Source organism: Protobothrops mucrosquamatus, unplaced genomic scaffold, assembly GCF_001527695.2.
Source record: "Protobothrops mucrosquamatus isolate PMUCROS unplaced genomic scaffold, P.Mucros_1.0 scaffold3492, whole genome shotgun sequence".
Lineage (NCBI taxonomy): Eukaryota > Metazoa > Chordata > Lepidosauria > Squamata > Viperidae > Protobothrops > Protobothrops mucrosquamatus.
The window spans coordinates 8,496-34,650 of record NW_015389465.1 but is presented as its reverse complement, the minus strand read 5'-3'; the positions used below and the strand labels follow the sequence as shown (position 1 = coordinate 34,650).

At 36.3% G+C, this 26,155-nt stretch overlaps 1 protein-coding gene across 1 annotated transcript; it reads right to left on the bottom strand.

Moving 5' to 3' along the window:
- Nucleotides 1-8,279: 8,279 nt before the first annotated feature.
- KCNE1 (potassium voltage-gated channel subfamily E regulatory subunit 1) lies at nucleotides 8,280-13,600 on the bottom strand. Its single transcript, XM_015827099.1, has 2 exons — nucleotides 13,533-13,600; nucleotides 8,280-10,042 (listed from the first exon to the last, which is right to left on the bottom strand). The coding sequence occupies exon 2, from the start codon at nucleotides 10,015-10,017 to the stop codon at nucleotides 9,640-9,642; it is 378 nt and encodes a 125-aa protein (XP_015682585.1). The 5' UTR covers nucleotides 10,018-10,042; nucleotides 13,533-13,600; the 3' UTR covers nucleotides 8,280-9,639.
- Between the last annotated feature and the right edge of the window lie 12,555 nt (nucleotides 13,601-26,155).

Below are 26,155 nucleotides of genomic sequence, written 5' to 3'. Positions count from 1 at the left end.
GTGACATCCTTAGCTAAATATTTCAATTGGCATTATTTATTGCCAATAAATTCATCTCAGCTACAGTACAAGGCCAGTCCTTATAAATTGTAACTTGTTTTGATGATTTTGTAAGTCATTAAATGAAGGACTGAGTTACTAAAATACCTCGCCCGAACAGAGTTCCCCAATTTGATTCTTGATATCTCCAAGAGCCATAATGAGCACAGTCTATCAAAAATGTAGTTAGTAATGAACTAGTTGAATGTTTCAATATTATTGTGTATCCAACCAACCAACATCCAACCATTCTTAGTTCAGATTTATAATATTAAGTAACTGCTTTGAATTTAGAAACAGAAACAAGGAAAAGATTTCCAGTGGAGACATGGGAAATTAAATAGGTCTCCATGGAGAAAAGAGATAATAACCATGGCAAAGACTGAAGAACCAGTGGAACCTCTCTGGACAAGGAGAGGATGGAGATCACCCACATATACTTTGAACAGGCACTCCTTGCAAGGAGACTGCAGGGCAGTGGTCCTACACAGATTTGAATGCTGGGAGGCATAGGGATCAATACCTTTTAAACAACAATTCATTTGCTAACCTTCTAAGTACCTTCTAAAGTAGTTAAACACTAAAGTAGTGTTTAACTACTTTAAGGCTATTAAAGATCTTCAGAATGACATTTGAAAAGACATCTGGTGAGTTTATTTTTATTTCTGAACAAAACTAATAACATAGAATAGAGACTGTATAATTTAAAGGGGGCTAAGGATTGCAGGCAAAAAACCAAAAACCCTTACCTGTGGTTTTGTCTTAGTTTGGAATTTACAAAGTGTCATGAAATGCTAAAACTTTTAAAATATTAAAAGAGCTCTTTGAAGAATGGGGCTAGAAATGATTAACAACAATAATCACAAGTAACGATATCTGTTTCTATGGATAGACTAAGGATGTTAATGAAAGTATAACATGTGAAATAATGGAATCAGTAATATTGGAATAAAACAACTGGATTTCAATATAGAAAAGGTATTTAAAGGGGAAATACAAGCGACAGGCCAAAAGAATGACTCAGATTAGGGCTCTTTACTAGATATATAAAGAAAGTTGGCTGAAATTTAAAAAATTAAAGGGGAAATGCAAATGATAAACCATGAGAATGACTTGGACAGTGTCTTTATTATTGGATTTATAAAGAGATTTGTTAAAGCCTTGAAGAAGCCCATGCAGTGGGACAAAGAAAAATTGAAGAGAGATCAAATCATAGAATAATATTTGAATAAAATAAAGATTAAGATTTTAGGAAATAAAAGAAAGAAATATAAAGTTGGTTTATATTTGATCAAGGTTAAAATAAGCCATATTTTTATGATATTCTGGCAACTCTATGGATTTTTTGCTGACTAGGACTGAAAACCTGATAATGTCTTATTTACACTATGCTGTTCAATATATGCAGAGACATTAGGTTTGTGAATCACTTGGTGAACTGGAAAAAGAACAATGAATTCTGCCATCTTTTCTCTTTTGTTAAAAAAAAAAACTTGGGTTACAAAAATGTTAACCAATTCTGCAGTGTTAAGATTTTTCTGTTTAATCATACAGAATCTCCACTTAATCCTTATTAGATATGTTATTTCAAAACTCATTTATTATTTCACAGAAGTTAGACAATACCATATATCTATCTATGTCAAAAGTCATATTGATACACATTCAAAATACAAACATTTTCAAAACACTAGTCATGTGGAAATAGTAGGTAATATATGGAAAGCTGGGAAAGGGCGTGTTAACATCTATTTGAGATGTAGCCATTTTAGGAATAAATATGGCCTTCAATCAGCCTGATTAGTGCCTTAAAAGGTAACTAAAAATATTACATTACCAACTTGATCATTCATGCCTGCATAAACTTGTGGTCTAAACCAGTGGTTCTCAACCTGTGGGTCGGGACCCCATTTGGGGTCGATTGACCATTTCATGGGGGTCGCCAAGCAAGGCTGTCCACCATTTTTTTTGTCTGCCATTTTTTCCCCTTTTCCGGTGGGTGCCTTACCTCCCTTGGGCTGGGCCAGCTGGTGGTCGGCCTGCTCTGTCTCTGCCGCTTGCCAGCTACGCCTCGGCCGGTGCAGGGGGCAGAACCACGCATGCGCGGCGCTCCTGGGCAGGGAAAGTCCTTGACTTACGACCGGTTGGGTAGTCCTCGACTTATGACCGGTTTAGTCCTCAACTTATGACCGGTTTAGTCCTCGACTTATGACCGGTTTAGTTCTCGACTTACGACCGGTTGGGGTCACGGCATTAAAAAGGTTGAGAACCACTGGTCTAAACTGAACCAAATCTTTCCAAGAATAATTAATTAACCCTTGTATTTTCATTGTCTCCTCTAAAGTTCAAAACTTGAAGATGTCAACTACTTTGCAGATCATAATACATCTCTGCTGAGCTATGTTCAAATCAGTGTAAAAGTCATGATGGACCTATAGTTGGACAGTGCGTTTTCTTGGTAGGAGTAGAGCCTCCCAGTCTAGAAATTTCTGAAATCACTGATTATGAAATAAAAATTCCTGATCTGAAAGTCTGAATAAAAACAGTTAAGACAAACCTTTTGTATTTTATTCACAATTATTCAAAGCAACAAATGTTATATTTGAATTCAAGGCAGAGGAATGGTACTAGGCAAGAGTGAAAACAATTTCTGAAATGCTGAAATATATAATAATTGTATTTGATTGCCTTCCCATCCTGTGCTCTGCAATCAATCCAAAACCCAAATAATAAGAACAGAAATGACTTACTTCACTTGTCCTAGGTTTGGTGAGTGAGAATCCTATGCTGTACTCTTGACTTACTTAATTGAAGGAAACACTTCTTTGTCAACTCTCCTCTGAGCAATCTATTACCAGAAGCAGATGTGATGCTTATCTACTTGTATAGTTAAAATTAAGGATGTATGATTAGGAGTGTAATTTGGAAAGATAATTTAGGCTCTGCACAATAATTCAGTCAGCCCCGGGTTCTAACTTACAGTAAGTTTATTAAGTTTTAAAATATTGAGCGAGATAAGAAACAGCATAAAACCAAAATAAAATAAAAGTAAAGAATTTTACCTGTGTGAAGAGAAAGGTTTCTTTCAGATGCCCAATAAGAGATAACTTTAATAAAGAAACCGGTTTCCTCTTATCTTTTGATATTGGAGAAATTTGACAGAAGGAAAAAAATATCAAAGATAATATAAAGTAAATGTCTTAGAGATAGCAAAATGCAAGCTTCGTGGCATCAGGAAGATTAAAATACTTATTATATCATAAGCTACAGTTAACATTATCAGATGCATTTACATTTGCATCCATATGGAATAACTTTTTTAAAAGATAACCTTACTAATTTGTTTATGCTAAAAAGATACTAAAAACTAACAGAAATTAATAATTAAGGTAAAAAAAAGGAAAGAAAACAAAGCCAAAACTGCAAGAGGCAGAGACAGAGACAGAGAGAGACTACAAAAATAAATATGTCTTCCAATGTTATTTTTTTATAATGGAATGACTTGAGAAACTCAAGAAACATAGTACATAAAGAAAATAAAGTATTGCACAATGTTGCACTGAGAAGTTGGGTACAGAAAAAAATACAAAAGTTATGAAACAAAAGAATAGTATTTATTGTTTTAAATATTAAAACACCGGATGAAAATTTCAGACAAGGAAATAGGTGATTATAGAAGAATACCTGACTGATCCTACTTGTTGCAAGATCTGGATTTATTAACGTGAACTTCCTGGCTTCTTTGCCATAACACAAACCTTCACTAAGTTTCTTTTTTCAGTTATTGTCTCGATTTCTTACCTGAAGTTTGAACATAACTGCAAATGCAAATAAAAGCAATTGTTGACTTTGGAGGAATATGTGATTTAACTTGCCTGCATATTTATACATTATACTATCTGATCAGGGAGAATGGACTTTCAGAAGTAATACTCTGCATTGGTGGTATAATGTGTTCTCCCAAGAAGGCTATGCTGAATTTCTCAGAAACTCCAGATTAGCTTGCTCCTTTTTCAGATATCAGCTTGCCTTCAGAAGAAGCCACAAGAAATATTTTCAAGAAAAAATATTTTTTTAAATCTGTTCTAGATTCGGAAAGTTCCAAGGACTATTTTTTCATGAGACCCACTGTTTGTTTCCCTTCTCTGTAATGGCAGCTGTTTTAATGGAACGTAAAAATGTTATCCTCCAATAGATCCCAGACAAGTTCATTTCTATCCTCAAGTTACAACAGTCATTGTTCAGAATGGTAATTATTTTTGCTCTTAAGAATAATTATTCTTAATCAGTTTTTTTCTTTTATCGAAAACTGATAAATCCTGATTGTAGAAAAAGGGGCTAAGAATTAGCAGGTAACCTAATAGTTCACTAAAGGTAAGTTTCAGAAATAGAATAATATCCTTCTCTGAAGGCACTTCTTTTTCAGTTTTTGGCATGCTGGCCATTTCTTTTGGCAGGCAAATTGCATTTCAGTAATTCAAAATAATTACCATATGCTTCCTCAATGTGAGCGGATTGTTAGGAAATGGCTGGGGAGTGTTTTCAATGGGAGAGGCCACAAGAACTTCAATGATAGCACCCTTTCCACCCAGGTAAAGAGAAGGAATTGATTTGGACAAGGTTCCACACGTATGAGCTCAGTTGCATTCTGTTGACTAGGGTGGGAAAGATGCAGAGAATCTGTAAGATTAATAAGAATGGGGGAGGAAGGGCAGGGGCTGATGGCATCCTACAGGATGGTGCAGCAGCATGGATGGCATTATAATACATTTATGCAACAGGAAGAAATGCTGGCTCCATTCAGCCATGATACCAGGGAGAGCCCATCTAGCTATGAATATATACTCCCAAGAGAACTAGATCTAATTGGCTGCATGAAACAACTCCATTTTGCTCTATCCAATTAACCTCATCTTCACTTCCTATTCCATCTTCTTTAGCTCTGAGACTGGAACCTTCATGTGTTCTGTGAAGCATCAGATACACTAATATATGGTTGGCTGTGGCTGCATGATAAACCTAGAGTTTTTGGCAAGGATAGAGACAAAGCACTTTGGGGTACATATTTCTAAAGATGTTAGTCTGCTAAATGTATATTGTTTGCCTCCATACATGTTTAACATATACCTGTAAAAGAACAAATATCTAAAATCCTGCAAGTTTTCAGTGCTTCTGCCTTTTCACTGCTTGTTTGTTCTTGTTTGTTCTTTCTTGTTTGTTCTTTCCTTCATGAAGGGATGAAAGGGGGGGGGGAATCCATCAGGAGCACAAGTCCATTGATTTTAGTACTATGGGATGGTCCAGCACACACTATATAGCAAAGACCTCTGACCATGGTATTTTAAGAAGGCCTGCTGAGATCTCTTCCTCCCCAAAAGAAGGTCCTAGCATGTACATTGTAATATGGATAATGTGATTATGTCATGTGATCAATTGTGTAACAGACTTTATTATAACTAGATCAAGTCAGACATTTTCTGGAAATACAAGAAAGTCCCAATTTAGCTTCCTGACTGATATGTAACCTAATTTTTCTACGTAAGAATTAAAATTCTGGTTATTCCCTTTGAGTTCAGAACTCAAAGAAAAATATGACTTTTTCCAAGCTGTACATTGCACATTGCTTTTTCATAGGTGATATTTTCAGTGACACGGCATTATTAAAATACGTTTTACTAAGGTCAATGACTACTCAAACATGTCTGTGGGAAAGGTTTATCTAGTTATGACTCCTATATCAGAAAGAAATTCAGCTCCCCTCCTATGTATCGGTTCAATTCTTGTTTATCAAGGAATGTCACTTGGTGGGATTTAGGAAGCAGGCCTTTTCTGTTGCAGTGCCTGTTTTTCTGGAACACCATAATCCCAAGATTCAGCAGGCCAGAACTCCACCAGCATTTGAGAAAGACTTTGGCTATTTTCCTGGGTTTGGGGATTGGGAGGTCAATGGAGCCCATAAAATGGATGTTATTTGTAGTGATTGTTGTTGACCTCAGCTGCTACTACATGTACATTTATAATTATTGTTATTGTTTTTCTAAAATTTAGCTTTAAATTAACTGCCCAGAGTTATTAATGGGCAACCATATACATTGAAATAAGTGAACGGATAAATAAACATCTGTTACCAGCAGCTTGGATGATAATGATGATGTTACATTCGGCAGTTGCCTTTTCACACAATCAATACCACCAGCAGATGGTGCTCACACAAAATGAAACCCATTTTTTATTTTGCAAATTTGAAGAAATGAATCCCGATGTGTTTCATGTTTTTCTTACATTCTGGGCATATGCTGTTATAAAAAAATTTAAAATCTCTTGAAAGCGTATATTATTATAATTGACCAATGTGAGTACTTGAATATCATGGTACAATATTAAGACCTTAGGTTTCTTAAAATCTGCATTAGGAATTAAAAAAAATAAATGTTGGTGAGAATATTACTTTTTTAAATGCAGATAGTGACAGAATGAATTGGCCAAACAGAAAGCACTCAGTACCAAAAGATTTCATACTTAGTATTATTTCAAACAAGAATATGGTTAAGCATAATATTTAGGACTCTAGTCTGTCCTCTGGTTCCGTAAAACATGAAAGAAATGTTAATGGAACTTCTCATCAATGACTCAGTGTCCAGGTTCCCATATTAGACTAAACCCTTTAGTGATGATCCCTAGAAAACAGTGCAGGTTTAAGCAAGAACTTCAGTTTAAATGTGGTAAATCTATCCCAGGTAGCAATTTTACAATTTTTACAAACAGGATGGATGGCTTTTGCGGCATGAAAAAAAACAACAACCAGTGAGTAATTTCATTGGGAAATATAAAATGTAGAAATTAAATTGTTTCTAATATATATTTTGAGTCATGCTTAAACATGATACTTACTTTGGAAAATATCTCACTTTTCCAGATTATATATTATTTGTTTGTTTGTTTATCATATTTATATAGCTGCCCATCTTAAAGGGATTGATTCTGGGTGGTGTGCAACACTTAACTAAAATAAATAAATACATTTTTAAAAAGCACAGTTAAAACTATTAAAAGGTACACAAAAGAAGAAACGATGATATTAACTACAGTAAGGGAGCCACTGCAAAATCTTCCCAGTCTCTGGACCCCCAGGCCTAGTAGCATATCCAGGTCTTGAGGGACTTAAGTGAACACAAAATGTGATTAATATTAATAAAGTTATGTTAGAATTCTCTTTAAAATAAAACACTTGTTATCCTGTGTTTTACCAAGTCAATTGTATGAATTGATAAAGAAGCAAGCACACTAATGCATTACTTCATTCATTTGACAAACTACAGTTGTATAAATGTGATTGTTTTGAATGGATGATGAAAACAAGGCTCTGTATAATACAGGATGTAACAAAAGTCAGGTTCCATTGACAATTTGTTATATTAATTACATTAATTTTTTGAATTGGCTGCTATTTTCTTATAAACACTTTCTTATCATTTGATGCATGACCCTAGAATATTCCTAATCGTATTGAACTACAATCTCATTTTCCCCAGCTGAAATAGGTATGGGAGCTGTAGGCAACAGAATTGAGGGGCACCAAGTTGGGGATCTTGGCTTGGAGATGAGACAAGATCCAGATTCAGCCCCAAAATTCTTTGGGTAATGATCAGCTAGCTTTCCCCCCCCCTTCATACCAAAAAGGACTGATAGGTGGCTAAAGTATGGAGAACTGTTTTAAGTGGATGAAATATCGAACGTTCATTTATTCTAGCAGTTAGAAAACAGAGGACACAAAATAGATTTTTCTGAAACTTTATTCTGATGGCGATAAGCTGCTATACCAAGAGAAACCTGGTGAAATTCAAAGAAGTAGCAAGGGGAAGATTATTTCTGGGAAGATGATACAACCAAAGTAAGTTTGTCATGAATTGGCTATATATACTGGGCAATATGCAACATGTGTGAGATTAGCATTTTTATTACATTTTGTGATGAAAAATTACAAATGTATAGACTAATTACAATCACTTATGTACATAAAAAGATTGAAGTTGAAATTGAAGTTCCAATTATTTGAAAGCATTTATATCTATACTAATTACTTGCTGATTTCTAAAATCAAGACTTAAGAACTAACTAGCCCATTTTTCTGGTCATTTGGCAGCCTTAATGATATATTCCAATATCATTATTTACCAATTCCCAATCAATTGTTCCTCAATAGAGGATATTGTATAAAAACACAGTAAAATAAACCATTTGTTTGAAATACTACAGAAGTTATATAATAACCAGAAATTACAAACTCCTTCAATAGAAATCACTTATTCAAGGAAAATTGGCAAAATCATACAAATTAAAACAAGAATCAGTGAATTGTCATTAAAAAAGGTTGATCAGTAACTGATAGGCTTGGAGAAAGATGCACAGTGATTTTTGGAAAATTGCACTCTACTGATTTCATAAGAAATCTATCGGTGAAATGTTTATCATATATAAAATCATATTTATTTATTTATTAAATTCACCTAGTGAGTGACTCTAAGCAGCTATGTATATTTATATTGCTTTTCTGTTTGGATTGTAAGAAAAGGAATAGATTCCAAGCAATGCATAGAGAGAAAGAGAAGCTCCAGGAATTGGATGTGAACCTTGGGGGAAGGGAGAGTAAGGACTGGCTTAAATGGGGCCTATGGACCAGATTGAAGCAAGAGGTCATCCCAGTGGCAAAGCAGATCATCTACAAGATTTGCAAACCACTGAGATTTAAAGGACAAAAGTCAGAATTAATTGCCTGAGCTCTCCAAATATCATGAGATCAATGAGGGCCAGAATTGATCACCAAATGGTGTCCAACATTGGTGTTAGAAGTGCTTTTAGCTATATCATGTAGCTAAGTTTAAGTATAGCTCTTTCTCCCTCTCTCCTCTCTACATTTCTCTCTGTAAATTCATATTTTGTGAAACTGAACAGTTGATAATGGCTGTTTCTGATTATTTCCTATTTTTTTTAAAAAATCCTAAATTTAAAAAAAATATTTCCTAAATTTAAACAAATCTGTCCCCAGCCATATCCATTTGGACGATCTATATTATACACAAAGAAATTATATGACATATTTAAACTGTATTACTCTTCCTCCATCTCTTATGAATCAGCTTCATGTTTTCTGTTAGTGAAATGGAGATACCTGCAAAATGTGAAACTGAAGCAACATTTTTATGCTTGTTGTTTTGTAAAAAAAGAATGAAGTCTAGAACAAGGATCTATTCATAGTACAATCAGATTTTCGAGGTGGAAAAACTATGCTGGGATAGATCATAGCCTACAAATACCTCCAATTTTTTACTGTTTAGGTTAGAACAGCTGCCTTTCCCAACATGGTGCATCATGATGAGCTCTTCAGATAACAATTCCTTCTACTACACAGTAAGCACATATTGGTCAGGAATTGCTGGAAGATGTCATCCAACACATTAGTGTGGCACCAGTTCAAGGGAGGTAATAACAGAGGTTGTAGGTTTTATCCCTTTGCTTTTGAAATGTTTGTCCAACTGTTGTCTCTTTGGTACTTTTGAAGGGACAGCACAATGTCTCTAAAACAGGCCGACCATCTTGTTATTAAGATTTCACTTCAGGGATATGATTAGTAGGTTGTTCGACAGCATGCTCATTTTCCCATATACTACATGATTTATAATTTTCTACTACTTTGGCCTGCAAGTAGGCTTTGTCCCTCTTCTGCCAGAGATCAGTGGCAATGTAGATATTGTAAGGGTCATTGGAATGTTCCAGCTTTTTGGAGCGGATATAGCTGATCATGACCCCAAAGGTGATGAATCCAAAAAATCCAAGCAGGAGAAGTATAAACACTACTTCCAGATGGTCACTAGAATCAATGAAGGGTGCAGGCGTGGGGTGGTTTTTCTTCTCTATGTAGTCTTCTAGCAATTTTGAGAGGAACAAGGTTAAGTCTGTGTTGTTGGACAGCATTGCCATTGTGTCATGAAGGATGCAGCTGTTTCTACAAGATTTAGAGAAGTTTGAAAAAAGATAGTTAAAAAGAATGCATGAAAATTATAGCATATATTTAATACTGTCTTCAAACTGACTTTCTTTTTAAAAATTTGGGATTGGTTCTTGAACTGTGTATGCTTCAGATCTTTATTTCATCTGAATGAATCTTATGAACCATGGGCCAAACATCCCCCTCCCAATATTGTCATTATTTGTACCGAAAGATATTTCATGTAAAAAAATAATGAAGCAATTGATAATATGCTTAACAATAGAGACAATGACATATATTGCCTTGTTTCTCAGTATCTACTGTACTTTAGTGGTTATTATAATTATAATTTATGTGCTGTGGTGGCACAGTGGTTAGAATGCAGTACTGCACACTAATTCTACTGACTGCCAGCAGTTCGATTCTCATCGGCTCAAGGTTGACTCAGTCTTCCATCCTTCTGAGGTGGCTAAAATGATGACTCATATTGTTGGGGGCAATACGGTGACTCTGTAAACTGCTCAGAGAGGACTGTAAAGCACTATGAAGCAGTATATAAGTGCTATTGCTATTGTTATTACCTTCTAACTCATACTTTTCATAAGAATATGATAAGCATTTCCCTCATCAATACTGGTACACTAAAATTACTCGGCTTCATTATGTGTTAGAAATTAGTAAAAGGAAAAAGGGAACCAATAATAGAGAGATTGCTATCTTCCCTGGTTGTTTAGGCATTTCCTAAATTTTAGTTAAGCTACATGATACCCATTTTGTAACACTGAATAACTGATGATTGAATTTGGTTTTAAATTCAAAGCAAGAACCTTGTAGGAAGAGATATGAAAGGTTAACACCATTTCCTTTTTATGAATTAACTTCTTAGGTATGAAAATTAGAAGCATGAGAATGAAATGACTTCATTCAATAGGCAGATAATGTGTGCTGTAGGCAGATAATTTTAGGCAGATAATTTTATTGCAATTAGGAGTTCTAGTGGGGAAAATGAACAGTGGATTGCTCTGCTGGCTCCACCCTTCATTCTCAATACCCATATAATTAATTTCTGAATGGCGCCGTAGGGATAGTTCTTCATGCAGTTGGAGACCATGGAGTCATGCACAGTATCTGGTCAGGTCTGATATGATTGTGCACCTATTTCCAGGCCCTCTGCTGATAATCCAGGCTTCCAAGTGTGTTTAATTTCCCCAAAATGTAGTGTGTCTAAAACATTCAGAAATCTGGTGACTACTGCATTAACATACTAACAACCAGTAAGAACCACAAAAACTGACCCACAGTGTTTCAGAAACATGGAATTTCTGGCACTTTTTGTTTTAGATGAAGATGATGATTATGTTTGGTTTATGTTTTATATTACATTTGTGGCACATTTTGGGTTTTCTTTGTTTTTGTTTATGATATCCTGGAATCGTAGGATGAGATAGTGATTAAGAATTACTTTTTACTGCAAAAAATAGATTTCAGAATTTTTTGTTTATTTTCATGTGACTATTATTCTTTAATTTTTCAGGACATGTTTAATGGAAATTTCCTCTGCGCCTGCCCAATCTTTTCTAGAAAATTACAGTGCTAATACAAAACAAATATATCCTACTTCTAGATCAGATGTCCAGATATTTGGCCATGCCTCTATCTCACCTAATCACGGCACAAACATGCATTGGCAATATCTTTTTTATGCCATGATCCCATGATATTACCTACATTATATTCCTAGCCCATGACTGACATGGCTTTAAGACAGGGGTTCCCAACCAGTGGTGCTAGCACCCCCTGGGGGTTCGAAACAATATTCCAGGGGGTGCAAAAACTTGGCTTTTCAAAATTATAGTGTATATGCATAATTCATTGCCGTTATTTTGAACTTTTGTAAGGGATGCGAGAATATTTCAGAAGCGTTCTAGGGGTGCAGGGTATAGAAAAGGTTGGGAACCACTGCTTTAAGATATCCTAACTATCCCAATGTTAAAAAAAATATTTTCCTCTTATTCTAATCCATCCAAAAGCAGCCTGAAGGGACTGTATGTAATACAGCAGACCTAGCCAAAATCACCGTAACATGCTGGGAGCTGTAGTTAAGCGAAATCTGGAAGGCCACAGTAGCTCATGTTTGTACTGAATGATATTTGTTTGTTAAAAAATGGGCTTTTGTTAGTGTAAATAATTGGGTTGGATTCAGACCTGCAACTGATTCTGTCATTGTTTTCAGTTTCTAAAAAAATTGCTCAGATCTGCTTGCCATATGTATACCTGGTTTCTTTTCAGTTGTAGTTCTTGATTATTTTTTGTACTCTCTCTGTGTGTGTGTGCATATATGGGCTCATGAGCACAAGTTTGTTAAATTGATTAGGCTGGGGGTATTTTTCTGGGGAAGCTTTTTGTGTGTAGTTGCAGGAGAATGACAAGAGATATCAGCTTAGAATAGCCTTCCTCAATTTAGCACTCCCAAATGTATTGGGATTATAACTCCCTAAATGTTTGGCTTAGTATGGCCTTTGCCTGCGAAACTTGGGGAGGGGGGAATAGTAAGCACATCTGGAGAACAAGACTTTGAGGAAGACAGACACACCTAATATCTATTCTACAGTATGCATGAGCACATGTAAGTTTGCAGGCTGCCCATACAATCACTCTTAGGTCTATATAATTACAACTGATTAGTGTCAAATTACTCCATCTTCCTTGAATGTTAACAGATGTATTGGAGGTGCTAACATTTTGGAAAAAGCAATCAGCTTTCCACTGAGAGGAGACATGCCACAAAAATCTTATTTCTGCCCCCCTTTCCCCAAATAATATGCAATATGCACATTAAGAGCAGTTGTGGATCTTTATATCAAATGGTATTTAAAAGGATAGGCTATCTACCTACGTGGATTAAGAAAGAAAGAAAAATGCCATATGGTCTTTTTAATATAAGGCTTCAGTCTCTACATACAATGTAATCTCATCTTTTTAAAAATATTTACAAACAAGTGGATATAATATTGTAAAGAATTACTATATCAGTGTGAACAGTTAAGAATTGTTTGCGACATTCTAATTTGTATGTATAATGTGTATTTTCAAAATTCTTCATAGCAATTCTACACGTGCACTTGTGCACGTGTAATGTACACCCACAATATCTGAATTGTGAAGTTTCAGGCATGATGTCAACATTGTATGTAACCAATATAACAGTAGATGTAAAAGTTAAATCCTATAATTTAAAAGTTAAATCCTATAGTTCACCTATAATTTCAAGTGCTGTGGTGCTTCAAAGCATAAATTCTTCCCATGCTTCTCTCCTCAGCAGAAAATGTATTTTACAGTATGAAATGACTTCAGGACAAAATCAGTCAATGAATAAAAAGAATCAATCAAGTCAATGAAAAGAAGCACGGGCACTGCCTCAGGTGCCCCAACGGAAAGCAAGATTTACATCTCTGATTAGCAAGAAGCGAGGGCAGAAGCAAACGGGGAAAACATGCCAACTCACCAAGTTGTGCGAAGGAGGGAGCCTGCAGCCTGGATGCTGTGAGCCAGGCTCACACTCTGAGAATAGCTAGAAAGAAGCCTGAAGTTCGGCTGTTGGGAATCCTCCCAGCTTGTACCTCCTGGGAGGGACCTAGTGACTGAGCTCACAGCCTCATGCTCTGAGCGCAGAGGAGGAGAAGGCAGCCTATAACCAGCTGGCAGAACAGCAACACGAGGTAGAGGAAGGTGACACAGGCTTCCAGGCAGAGAAGGAATGTCCAGGAGCACAAACAAGTAAGGAAGTGGGCCATGTGCAGAGAAGAGCCTGCTGTTCAGGTGGCATCATCAGCCAGTTCCCTGGACTGGTTTTCTTCATGTTATTCATTGTTTAATTTTGCCTGATTCTCAATGGGTTTCAATCCTACAATGGTTGTCCAGAATCCCTTGTACTCTGTAGACGGAGAGATAATTTTGTAGTTGTATTGATATGTGCTGCAACGGAAATTGGAAGCTGCTTCTTTGTACTGCACTTCCTTTTATTCTTTCTTTCTGCCCTTTTGCTTTCCCCCCCTTTTTTTCTTTACTGCTTTTACTCTATTAGTTTGTGCGGCTTTTCATGTTCTTTGTAAAAATGTAATAAAAAATTCATTAAAAAATAGATCTCCAGAATTGCAATTTGGGGGGGGGGGACGATACAAATCACTTTAATCACTATATAAATCTATCAGTCAATCATCTGTAACACGAAGGTCAAAATAATTCTGACTTATATTACAGAACAAATAGGCAGGGGCAATTTAAAAAGCCAATGGTTCAGTTCTGTGGAGCTACTTTTTTAAAAAAGAGAGAATGACTGGCCCCAAATCACCCGGCCATCTTTCATGTTTTAGGCAGGACTAAAACTTAGGTCTCCCAGTTTATAGCCTGGTGCCTCAACCATCATTTTGTAGTGATGAGAACCAGGGTAGACCAAGCAGCTTTGTATTAGAAAGTTTGGGCAAAGCCTCATCACTCTGCCTGCTGTTGCAAACTTGCATAAAGGTAGCATTAAAGTTCTCTTTCAGGACAAGAGACAAATTTGGCAAAGAGTTTTGCAGTTTTCCATCACTTGATATGCTCCAGGTCTATTGGAGTTTAGTTCCCAGAATTCCCAACTAGCATAGACTCCAGAAGATGGTAGAGGTAGATGGTAGAGAACAGGAAGGCCTGGAGGAACACTGTCCATGGGGTCGCGATGGGTCGAACACAACTTCGCAACTAACAACAATGCACATACCAGTTCTGAGCTGGGATGAATCCTTTCCTTCTGTCTTTATGAAGCTACTCTCCCATCTTATTTGTTTCTCCTTTATCTTTCTGTCTTGTGAAAAATATAAAACAATTACTCTATCTGATCAGTTACCCCGATCAACTTGGGGGGTTGGATTCTTGCTGCTAATGGCAGGAAGCCAGATAACACCATATTAAAACTTAAATGAGCCCACCACATTTTACCCTAGAATATTATGAGTGTCTGTCCAATCCAACAGTTAGTTTATGGTTCAGGGTGCTGTGCAAATTCTGAATACTGAGTTTATTAGATAAATTGTACCCAACTTGCCTTGGATAAATATGTCATGTGAACACACCCAGTTTGGACACCAGTACCGTAGTCAATAGACCATGATCTGCTTGTAGGTGTCTATTGGATTACTGGTTCTTGCTCAGTGCATTCCTTGATAGAAAAAGATGCACATGAGGGTATATATTGAAAGGAATGCATAGTGATGTATATTTGTTTAGAGCAAAATGTTGTTTATCATGGGGCAGAGTTTCACATGAAATAATGATATTTTGCATGGCAAATGAATTTACTCTCTTCAACTTCAATGTTTCTTCTCCAGAAGCTCCATAAAATCATTTTGGCAACATAATGGGTGTTGCTTCTCCCAGAATGCTGCAGAATTGGGCCTTTTTAGAGCCATGACTCTGAGAACTTTGAGTAGAAAGTTTTTACATTTTTAAAAGCAAGGACTTTTTTAAAGTTTAAAAGGAAAAAAAGTACTAGCATCCCCACAAACACTCTACCTTCTATAATTATTAAGTAAACCTTCAGCTGAAAGCATTATTTGCAATCAGTTGCTCACCCCATTTTATATGTCTAGCTGGCATGAGTTTGTGTCTAGTTTTGTGTACTAGGTCATGTTCTTTTTTGTCCCTTTGATTTTATCTTCAAAACAAATTGCTGGTATTAGTGATTGATTTTGTGGGTAAGGAAGAAAAGGCAGCTATTTGCAGTACTGTATGTGGCATGGGTAAAAATGCTTTGCTGGTACCCAGTGATACTTTCCAGATATTTATGCTTAATATTATAGAGTTACTAATGAAAGAGTTTCCAATGAAGTCAAGTTAATTAAGATAAAAATAGAGAACAGAGAGAGAGTCTATTTACAAAGCATTGCAGAAAGAAGGAAAGTCAAATGAGAATGTTATGTCTAGGGGACCCTTATTTTTATGTATTATGAATATATTTTATTTGACAAAAATGAGTCAGTGCTTAATCGGTAACAGTGGAATGCTGAGACATCATCTGTATGGAAGTTCTGCCATCTTTGGAAGGAAGATACGATTGTAACTGCTTAGGAACAAAAATAAAAGGTGTTTTCTGCAAATTCAGAGGCAGTCTTTTTATTTATTTAGGTGAAAACTAAATGCATTCAAACACTGTAAATTTGAAAATACTTAGATATTTCCTTGTGTGTATTTTAATATCTTTTGCTTTTTGGATCTGTGCCTTAGATCTTCAGTTATTTGGCAGTACCTTGGCAACCAGGGAGAAATAAAGCAGTTCTTTTTCTCTTTTTTACAACCAAGAGTTTTGTCAGTATTTGGTGACTTTCTAGCAAAGGAAAGAGACTCAGTTTCAAAAACAGCTTGTATAATTAAACAGGCATAGATGCTAGAACTATCAACTTCCATTCATGACCATAAAAATGTTGGCCATCCACAGCTGAGGTATGCTCATTCTTTGGCCATTATAGGATCATTTCCACCAGAGGACTGCCTTGTTGGGACATAGCGGCTTAATGATTCATGGCGTGATGAACACACTGATGTAGATTTCAGGGCACTGAAATCATATGGACTATAAACATATCTATATTCTGAAATGAATGAGTCAGCACTTGTGTAGCTTGAGGTATGGAGGATAAAGGAAAAACACAAACATGTACAGAACAGGTTTATCCAAACAAGCAAGCAGAAGCAAATTTGTACATTTGCCTCAAGTATGTAATTTAAATGAATGCGTTTATTGGTTTAGGTGATTTTAGAGGTTGAGCCAATATAGACAAGTGAATGTTGCCAGGGCCAAATCTAAATTTGAACTAAAACAAAATCAAATGCAATTTATACAATTGCTACCAATAGGCATGGTTTTTCCCCCTCTGTCACAAGAAAATTTCAGACTCATGCTACTTTTGAAACGACTTTTGAAACCTTGTATTCCCAGGTTGAACAATGCTTGCCTGCTTTCATAAATAAAACTACAAGGAGTCAACTGAATAATTGCATTTAATTATTTATTAAATTTATCTTCCCCCTTTCCTCCAGGAGCTCAAGGAGGTCTACATAAACTTTCACCTCCATATTTTCTAAAACAACCCTATGGGGTAGTTTGGGCTGAGACAGACTGACTAGTCCAAAGTTATCCAGCAAGCTTTCATTCCTGAAGTTGAGTGTGAACCTGGATCTTGAAAGCTAAAAATTTCCTAGATACTGTTATTAGACATATATTCTCGGGACCAGGAGGAAATTACAAACAACTAGCAGCATTGAATAGAAAAAAAACTAGAGGACCAATGTAAATAATAAGAAACTGGTAGTTTAATGTTATAGCACTAATAAATGCTATAGGCTTAAATATCATACTGGTTTTTCATACAGGTTCAGAATATGTATGTAACAAAAGTTTGATGAGCTAAAATAGAATTATACCTCTCGCTTTACTTTCAGTCTGTTTATATTTTTTCAAAAACCAGATTTGCACAACTGTTTAATGTGTAAACTCTTCACTGGCCATGGGCAAGGGTAAGTGAGAAGATCAGATTAACCCCCTTCTACAACCTGACATTTCTACAAGGGCAATTCAGAAATAAGCCCCCATTTGGTTATCAATGACAGACACTCGCAGATACAGAACTTTTATTATACACATGTAGAAAACTACAACATTACATTACTTTTTGACATAATTGCCATTCAAATTGAGGCACTTGTCATAACGTCTTACAAGGTTTGAAATTCCTTAGCATTATCGTGAACTAACACCACACTGGAAGTGGTGCCATAGAAAATCCCGCCAAATGTGAAGATGCCAAAAGAGTACTGCTAGTAAAGTTCATGGAGCGTGGATTGGCCATCAATTCAGAAGTATACTGTGAAAAGTTATGAAAACTCAGACAAGCCATCCATAACAAGTGTCGGGGCATGCTGACTTCCAGTGGGGTGTTGCTTCACGATAATGCTCGCCTGCACACCACTAGATGCATCCAAGAACTTTTGAAGCAGTTCCATTGGGATGTTTTTGATCAACCCCCTATCGCTCAGATTTGGCACCGAGCGACTACTGCTAAGGAATTTCAAACCGTGTAAGACATTATGACAAGTGCCTCAATTTGAATGGCGATTATGTCAAAAAGTAATGTAATGTTGTAGTTTTCTAATGTGTATAATAAAAGTTCTGTATCTGCGAGTGTCTATCACTGATAACCAAACAGATGTTTATTTCCGAATTGCCCTCGTAAATATATAGGATTCTGTGCTGATTAGCTATGCATGAAGTTAAAATTTTTACATATCTGAAGGCATCATAATGGGGAACACTAGTCATATATAACATGTTCGGCATCTGATTGAATTACACACAGATGAGATCACATCAAACAAAAACCATCTTAAGGACCAATTTACATTTTTTCTTTATTTGTAACAATGTAAGATTTAAAGAATTCTTTCTCTGAGAGTTTGACACTTGCATTTAGATAGCCCTGTAAGCATCATGCAGCCAAAACAAATAAATAACTTTGGATTCCTCTGCTGACTTGGTTGAGAGATAGTAAAAGCAGGAAATAATTGTAACTGCTTTGCCATTCAGTTATTGTCTATTTACTTTCCTGCAAAGTAGTACTTCTTCTGATTTCAGTGTGTTGATGTTATTCTCTCTTGTGTAGTTATAACCAGGGTCCCTTTGGAGTTAATCAAGGGCTTCAGATAAACTTAGCTGACAATCTTGCATGGCTAGCAGAATGCTAATATTTTCTTTGGATCCATTTCTCCTTCTTTCTCCTCCTGGTATTCTGCCATCTTTGTGACCTTTATTCACTTAGAAACATGCAATAGATTCATCTATCTCAGAACTGCAACAGCTCAAACTAGCTAAATCCCACTTAGTTTACCAGCCATCTTCTCCATCTCTTCAACTCTGCTACCAGTTCCTTAGCCCGTTTTAATTTCTTTCAAGGTGAGAGAGTCCCTGTCTGTGTGAAAACTTTTATCTATTATACCCCAGTTATTTTCCATGCTTCTCAGCCATACAGTACAGTACAGCATATGCTGTATGTCTGGCAGATCATGTTACACAATGACACCTGCTTCATTCTGTCATATTCATAAAAAGAAGAGTTGCTCTATGAAAGAAGAATCCAAAATCTACAACTTTCTACAACTTTACAAACTGTATATAGGTTTTTGAGTTCTTCAGAATGCTTAATCAAAAAAGAGGTTATAAAAACTGGGATTGGCAAAGATTAAGCCAGTCCAAAAATTAGGACAATGGGTTCACTCAGGAAGTGTGTAGTTCAAAGTCAGTCTCAAGTTGCAGATTGTGGATTAAATAATTAGATTATGCCATCAGAGACAAACTAAGCCAAAGGTATACCTATATAAACAGACAAACTAAGTCAAAGGTATACCTACATAAATAGTAACACTTTGGGAAATGTTTATGAATTAACATACCTCTGTTTGAAAGGACGCTGCCTTTAGCAGTTGTTGTGGGGAAACTGTTTATATGAGACATCCATGGTCATGTTTATGGTGGAAGTGACTGTCTCTCTCATAATTATTTCAAGAACAATACTACCAAGTCAGCCACAGCTATGCACAAGGACAAGTAATTCTGTTTCTCAGAACTACTGTGATCAATTGGAAGCTGGGTCACTTTGTCCTGGATTATAGCCATTGCAAATATATTTTGAGTGAAGACATTTTAAAACCATGACACCTAGAACTGACTCTTCAAACATCTCTTTGATCAGTTAATCATTTAGGCTTCTTCCTGATAGAGGTATTTGTTTGTTTGTTTTAAGTACAAGAAATACTGCCTGGTTGTCTCCATATATGTAAGTCACATGGAAAGAATGCATTCTTGAAGCTCCAGTTTCAAATCTCACATCAGCCATGAGTTTACTGAGTGCTCTTAGACATGCTTCTCCGATTTATTTCACAGGTTACTGAACTTATGGAACAATGTCTGCAAACTTCTTTCATTATGTATGTAAAGCATAATATGAATATGAGTTCTGGGTTAAGAGACATCCCATTGGTTCAGATGATCAATAGGTATGCCTGTGTTTCAAATGAAGCTATGAATGACCACACGTACATATGCACAGATATGCATAGAGATCAGTCTTTGTAGAAGGAAAACAGATATCTACCAAAATATGTGTTAATCTTAGAATAAACATAGATAAATCACACCTAATACATTGACCAGAAATATTTAAAAGACACTCCCAATGATTGTTTAAACTAAGTCACTGCTAAATAATATTGACACAAACGCAAGAAATCCAGATCCTCTAAACCAGGAATGAAAAATATTGTTTTTCTTTTTACTTCAAGGCCACATTAATTATGGGGAAGCAAATAAAAATGGTATGCCTGCAAAGGCCGATATCTGGAGAAGTGAGGGGACACCCCCAACTTTTATCCTCCCCCCCTTTTAAATTGTCTGTACAAGGAACAGGTGGTTTCCTAGTGAGAGATCAGCATTGCCAAATAATTTTGATATCTTCCCTCCCTCGAACAAACACCTGGATTCATTCTTTCTCAAAAACATCCATACCATTTACAGTCATATATTCCCATCACTCAAATTCATTCAGTGCACTCCAGGGAGGGGAAACATTGCTGAGTTCTGTGAAACTCAGGATTCAGCAGATCCAGGGTTGACCTGTTTCACTTAGTCCTCAGCAAAGACCTAAGAAAACAGCTCTCTGAAATGGCCAACAGTTTGAATCACTGGTTTCCTTGATAGCTAGCTTTCCTGAGGAGTACATGGACTGTGAGAATAACTTTGGGAAACAGGAGAAAGAGCCACCGCCTAGCAATCATCTGACAAGAATGACCCCCAGAAGGTATGAGGGTGGAGAAAGCATCTCAAAAGAGACCCTCCCCCAGTTTTCTGGAAAGTAAAAGCAAGGGAGGGTAGAAATGCTTTAGACCTGCAAGATTCTGTTAATGGTAACTTTACAACAAAAATTTGGGTTTCTTGTCTGGGTTCCTTGAAGGGCTGACAGTGGAGGGGTGAAACTTAAGTGAAAAACATGTTGGATTGGGACACTTGGCAAACTGAAGTTGATTTAGGAACACAAAGCAAGGATTTGAAAAACACCAGGAAGCCATTCAGTGGGATAAACAAATTTATGTGTACGCCTTTATAGAAAAACATATACAAAAAATAAAAAGTAAAAATCTCAACTGAGCCCATTCTTTATTGCAAAAAGCAGTTGTTACGATTTTTGCAGTCTGGAACTATGAAATGACCTATTATTTTAATGGTTAAATAAAAATAATATATATATTAAAATATAATTTTCCAAAATATACTTGGAAAATAGACTGGAACAAAGATGTCATTAAATATTAGTTATCTGGGGATAATAAGGAATAGCTGAAAGTTATCATTGCAACTGTTATGGAGATCTGTGACTGAATTTTTAATACTTTTTAAAGATAGAAAAGCAAGCAGTTGGTAAATAGATGAAGAAATGGATTGTGATCAAGTCCCTGGGAAAGGGGTTAACACTTCTCTCCATATTATTTCCATTATTTAAACATGCTGTTACCTGCAGAAGACCAAAAACAACAACAAAAATCACCTTGTGTCTCTAACCATCCCCTTGGGCATGTTTGATGGAGACTATGGGATGGGAAGTCCAGTGCATTTGGAAGGCTAATTGGAGAGGCAGTTAGATACAACTCGGAAGAATCTGATCATCAGAGATCTCGCATATTCCTTTTAGTATGACCTCATCATATACAACAATTAATGAATTGAATCTTGTAGCTCATTCAGCAAGAAAGGAGCTGTGAGAATGGAATCTAATCTCTCTAATTACATCTATAATTATGGCTGCAATTCAAATCTGTTATCTCGCATTGAGAAGAGTAATAAGACCCAGTCTGACAATATACAATGGTAGATCAGATACTCTGCAGAACAATGGACAAAACACAATGTCTGTACTTAATGCTGGAATAAGCAAGTCTTTTATGCCATAAGAGCATTGGTTTTTTCCCATAGGAACAAATATTTTTAAGTCTCAATGCTTCTGTAAGTTCCTGTGCTAAACAAAATGTTGACATTCCATGAAATGGGATTGGCTGAAAGAGGATGAGTGTTTGCAACCACATGCTAATTCTAGAAGGTGGGAATGTTATCTTTCTTCAGTCTGTTGCCTTCAGATATGTTAAAATTATATTCCCATTATTCCAAATTTACAGCTCAAAGATTGTACTATAACCCACCCTCCAAAATAGCAACAACAAAAAAAAAACGCCAAAAAGAGAAACAGCAAAAGTAGATATCTTGAACTTTAAAGAAAATTCCAAAATGAGCTGTACCCATTGATTTACTAGACTAGCTATAATGTCACAATGTAATCTGAAAAAAATATTCTGTTATGGTTCACTGATTATAGACAAATAAAATCTGAAATATAAATGCTGGAAAGCAGCAGCATTTGTTTTATTGTTTACCATGTAGAGTGGGGTGAACAGGCATTCAAAATTGTTCAGATGGTTTGAGATGTTTGCCTAGAAGAGAAAAAAATATTTTCAACAGAACATTAGGAGTAGTTGGTATTGCAGCGACACAGCAACTAAATGAATACTATATCCTAACTAAAAACTAAATAATATGCAGCCAAGGCTAAAAAGACCTACAGCAACAATTGTATTGATATTGACAGTCACATGAAATAAGTTGGCAGGCACCTGCATTGAATAGGTGATACCATCTCATTAAAGCAAGGTTGAAATATGGAATGCTGATTGAGATCTCTGTATGATACATTATAGTGTACTACTGTCCTTCTCAATTTGCTGTTCTCCTCATGTGTTGTACCAAATTTCATCATCCCCATTCCTTTGGCTATGCTAGTTGAGACTGATGGGATATGAAGTCTAAATTTGAACATTCCTAGGTAGGGGAACACTGAGTTAAAACACTAAAAGTACTGAAGAATAGATGCAAACATCCTCCTGTGCTGTCAAGGAGACATTGGCCAATTAGAGACTTTCCTATTCAGAAGAGAGCACAAAGTGAACTCCATCAAGGTCAAGTCATAATACCGAAAAAATGTCCTGGCTAGGCTAGCATAATACAAAACATATTTGTCATACATTTCAATAAGTAGGTTAGCAAAAACTAAAAGGCAATCTCCCACATGTATTGATCTCATCCAGAGCAACTCTCCATGTCTCAGTTAAATTGCTTTCCATCTGTGAGCTAGCAGAAAAGCAAACTGGCACAGATTTTGATGAGCCCATTCCCAACTGAAACATCTTCTCAATGTCATCAAGCTGCAGTAAAACTATCGAACAGTGACTTTTCTTTTTTTTCTTTTGGTGCCTTTGAGTCAGTATTAACTCCTGGTAATTGCCAGGGTAAGTCCCTGCAGTTTTCCTGGGAAAATTTCAAAAATGGTTTTTCATTGCTTTCTTTCAAAGGCTGAAAGAGAGTGACTGACCCGAGGTAGGTTTTATGCCTATGGCGGGACTAGAACTCACAGCCTCCTGGTTTCTAGCAAGGTACACCACCATGTATGCCAAACAGGCTCTTCCAACAATGATAGCGCTGTTGTAACTGGAAAGAGTTTTAAGAGACAGCTAGTACCCACCACTTAACCCTCTGTCAGAACTAGCCCCCTTTTTAGTCACCACCTTTCCCAGTCTGAGGAGCAGTAGGATAGGAGAGATAGGTAACAGAGGGAGGGTGAGAGGAAGGTCTTGCTATGTCTCCAAGCTGAGATATTCGGATCATCAGCCCATATAGTTATCTGAACAAAAACAGTTGGTGTGTGTGTTGGTCTATGTGTGTGTGTGTGTGTGTACATATTAACTAGTTCTTTCTTTTCTACTTCATTGTGCTACAATCCTCACTATAGGTCAGCTGCTATTTGGAACTATCTAAACTCAAAACTTTTCAGAAATGCTGAACCTATAGATTTTTCTTACATGAGTTTAGTGTCCTTCTGAAAGAGCCGTAGTGACTCAGAGGTTAGAATGCAGCATTGCAAGCTAATTCAGCTGACTGTCGATTGCCAGCAATTCGGCAGATCGAATCTTACCGGCTCATGGTTGACTCAGCCTTCCATCCTTCTGAGGTCGATAAAATGAGAACCCAGATTGTTGGGGGCAACATGCTGACTCTATAAACTGCTTAGAGGGGTTGGTAAAGCACTGTGAAGTGGTATATAAGTCTAAATGCTATTGCTTTGCTATTCCAAATAGCATGAAAGATAGCTACGAGAAGTGGTGGTAGAGGTTGCACCTGCTAGTGTTCTCTCTGTCACTTTACCTGTCAGATGCTGTCCAAGCTGTTTTTAAACTTGGGCTTATCAAGCTTCCAGAAGAACACCAAACCTGAGTTCAGAAGCAGTCTCAAAAGCAGTTGAAAGGCATGAGGTAGTATTGCTCTATAAATGGCAGCAAGAAGCTAACTCTCTCTTTTCCAATTCATAATATAGCCTCATCATCACTACTGCTCAGTCACTATTATAGTTGACTCTATTGTCCAAACAATCACAGAGATCTGACCATCATAGATAAACAGCCCTGCGTGAAAAAGCTGGACTCCTGTTGCCCAAGGTATAATGGCTCTGGAAGTCAGTGTAAAGAACGATATAGGAATTTATTCAGCTGGGGAATAGCCATAGTATCTAAAAATCAGTCAGCCAACCCTAGATTCCCAGCAGTTTCAATCACACTATATCTAAAATGGAAATAATTGAGCTCAGCTTTCCAACACTGTAGGAATATAGAGGTGGAGAGCTGCTTTGAAACTTGAATGGAATTTTCCTGCGGAAGGACCTTATAATCTGTCCAGTGCCAGATCATTCCTTCCTGTCTTGATTATTATAACCAAGAAAACTAATCCAATAATCTGAACATTTCAGATAGCCAAAATTTCCCATCATACTAATGGATCCACTTTGGGAAAAAATAACAAAATTGTCATTTTAATTAAATTTGAAATGACACTGGCTTTGGAAAGAAAGAAATAAACGACTCATTGCTATAATTTGCCACTAAATCACAATGGCAGGTTTTTTTTCTTCTTCAGGGAAAGAACCTTAGAATTTGGGAAAATATGCAGACTTGTGGCTGATATTCTAAAGTGGTAGAGACTAGATTTTACCAACAGTATAATTTTCTTGTTCTTATTAATGATCATATGGGAAAATAAATTACATTTGTTGATGGAAATGACTCATTTGGTTTAGAACAAAATACTGAAAGCCAAAGATAAAGCAGTATCATATGAAAATTAAAAAAAAGGTTTTTGAGAGAAGAAGTCGGCAAGTCCAAAATTTCATTTTGCACAATGGCTAGTCAGATATTAATGTAGAAGGTGCATAGGAAGGTCACATAAGAACAAGAAATTGTTGGCACTTTTTTCTACATAATTCATTTTTTGCTCATGATATCAACATGTACACTAAGTCACATTCCTTAGTTGAATTATGTGAATTAGGTGGAATTATGGCTATGAAACGTTTGGTAATGCTGGGTGATAGAAGACTTTGGGGGGGGGGGTTGGTAAGAGAATTGTCAAGATATCACAAATATTGACCAAACATTGATTTGCATGCTTATATAGTTTCAAAGTGATTTTCCAAATTGTCATGAACTTTTTTGAACAATCAAAGCATCGTAATGATTTTAAAAGTTATCAATTCATGCAGAAATTATCAGCAGTTCATTAACTGGGGAGCAGCTTCATCTGATCATCTACATTGTGAAAGGTGTAGGATTGTATTGCCCACTTCAGAAGACAGTTTACAATACCTTACAAATACTAGGGTCTCGCAACAAGCATGGGAGTGAATCAGTGAGAGAAAAATATGTGACAGTAAATAATAATAATAATAATAATAATAATAATAATAATAATAATAATAATAATAATAATAATAGTAAAGTTGGAAGGGACTTTGAAGGTCATCTAGTCCAACCCCCTGCTCAGGCAGGAAACCCTATACCATTTCGGACAAATGGCTGTCCAGTCTCTTCTTAAAAACTTCCAGTGTTGGAGCATTCACCGCTTCTGGAGGCAGGTTGTTCCACTGGTTAATTGTTCTCACTGTCAGGAAGTTT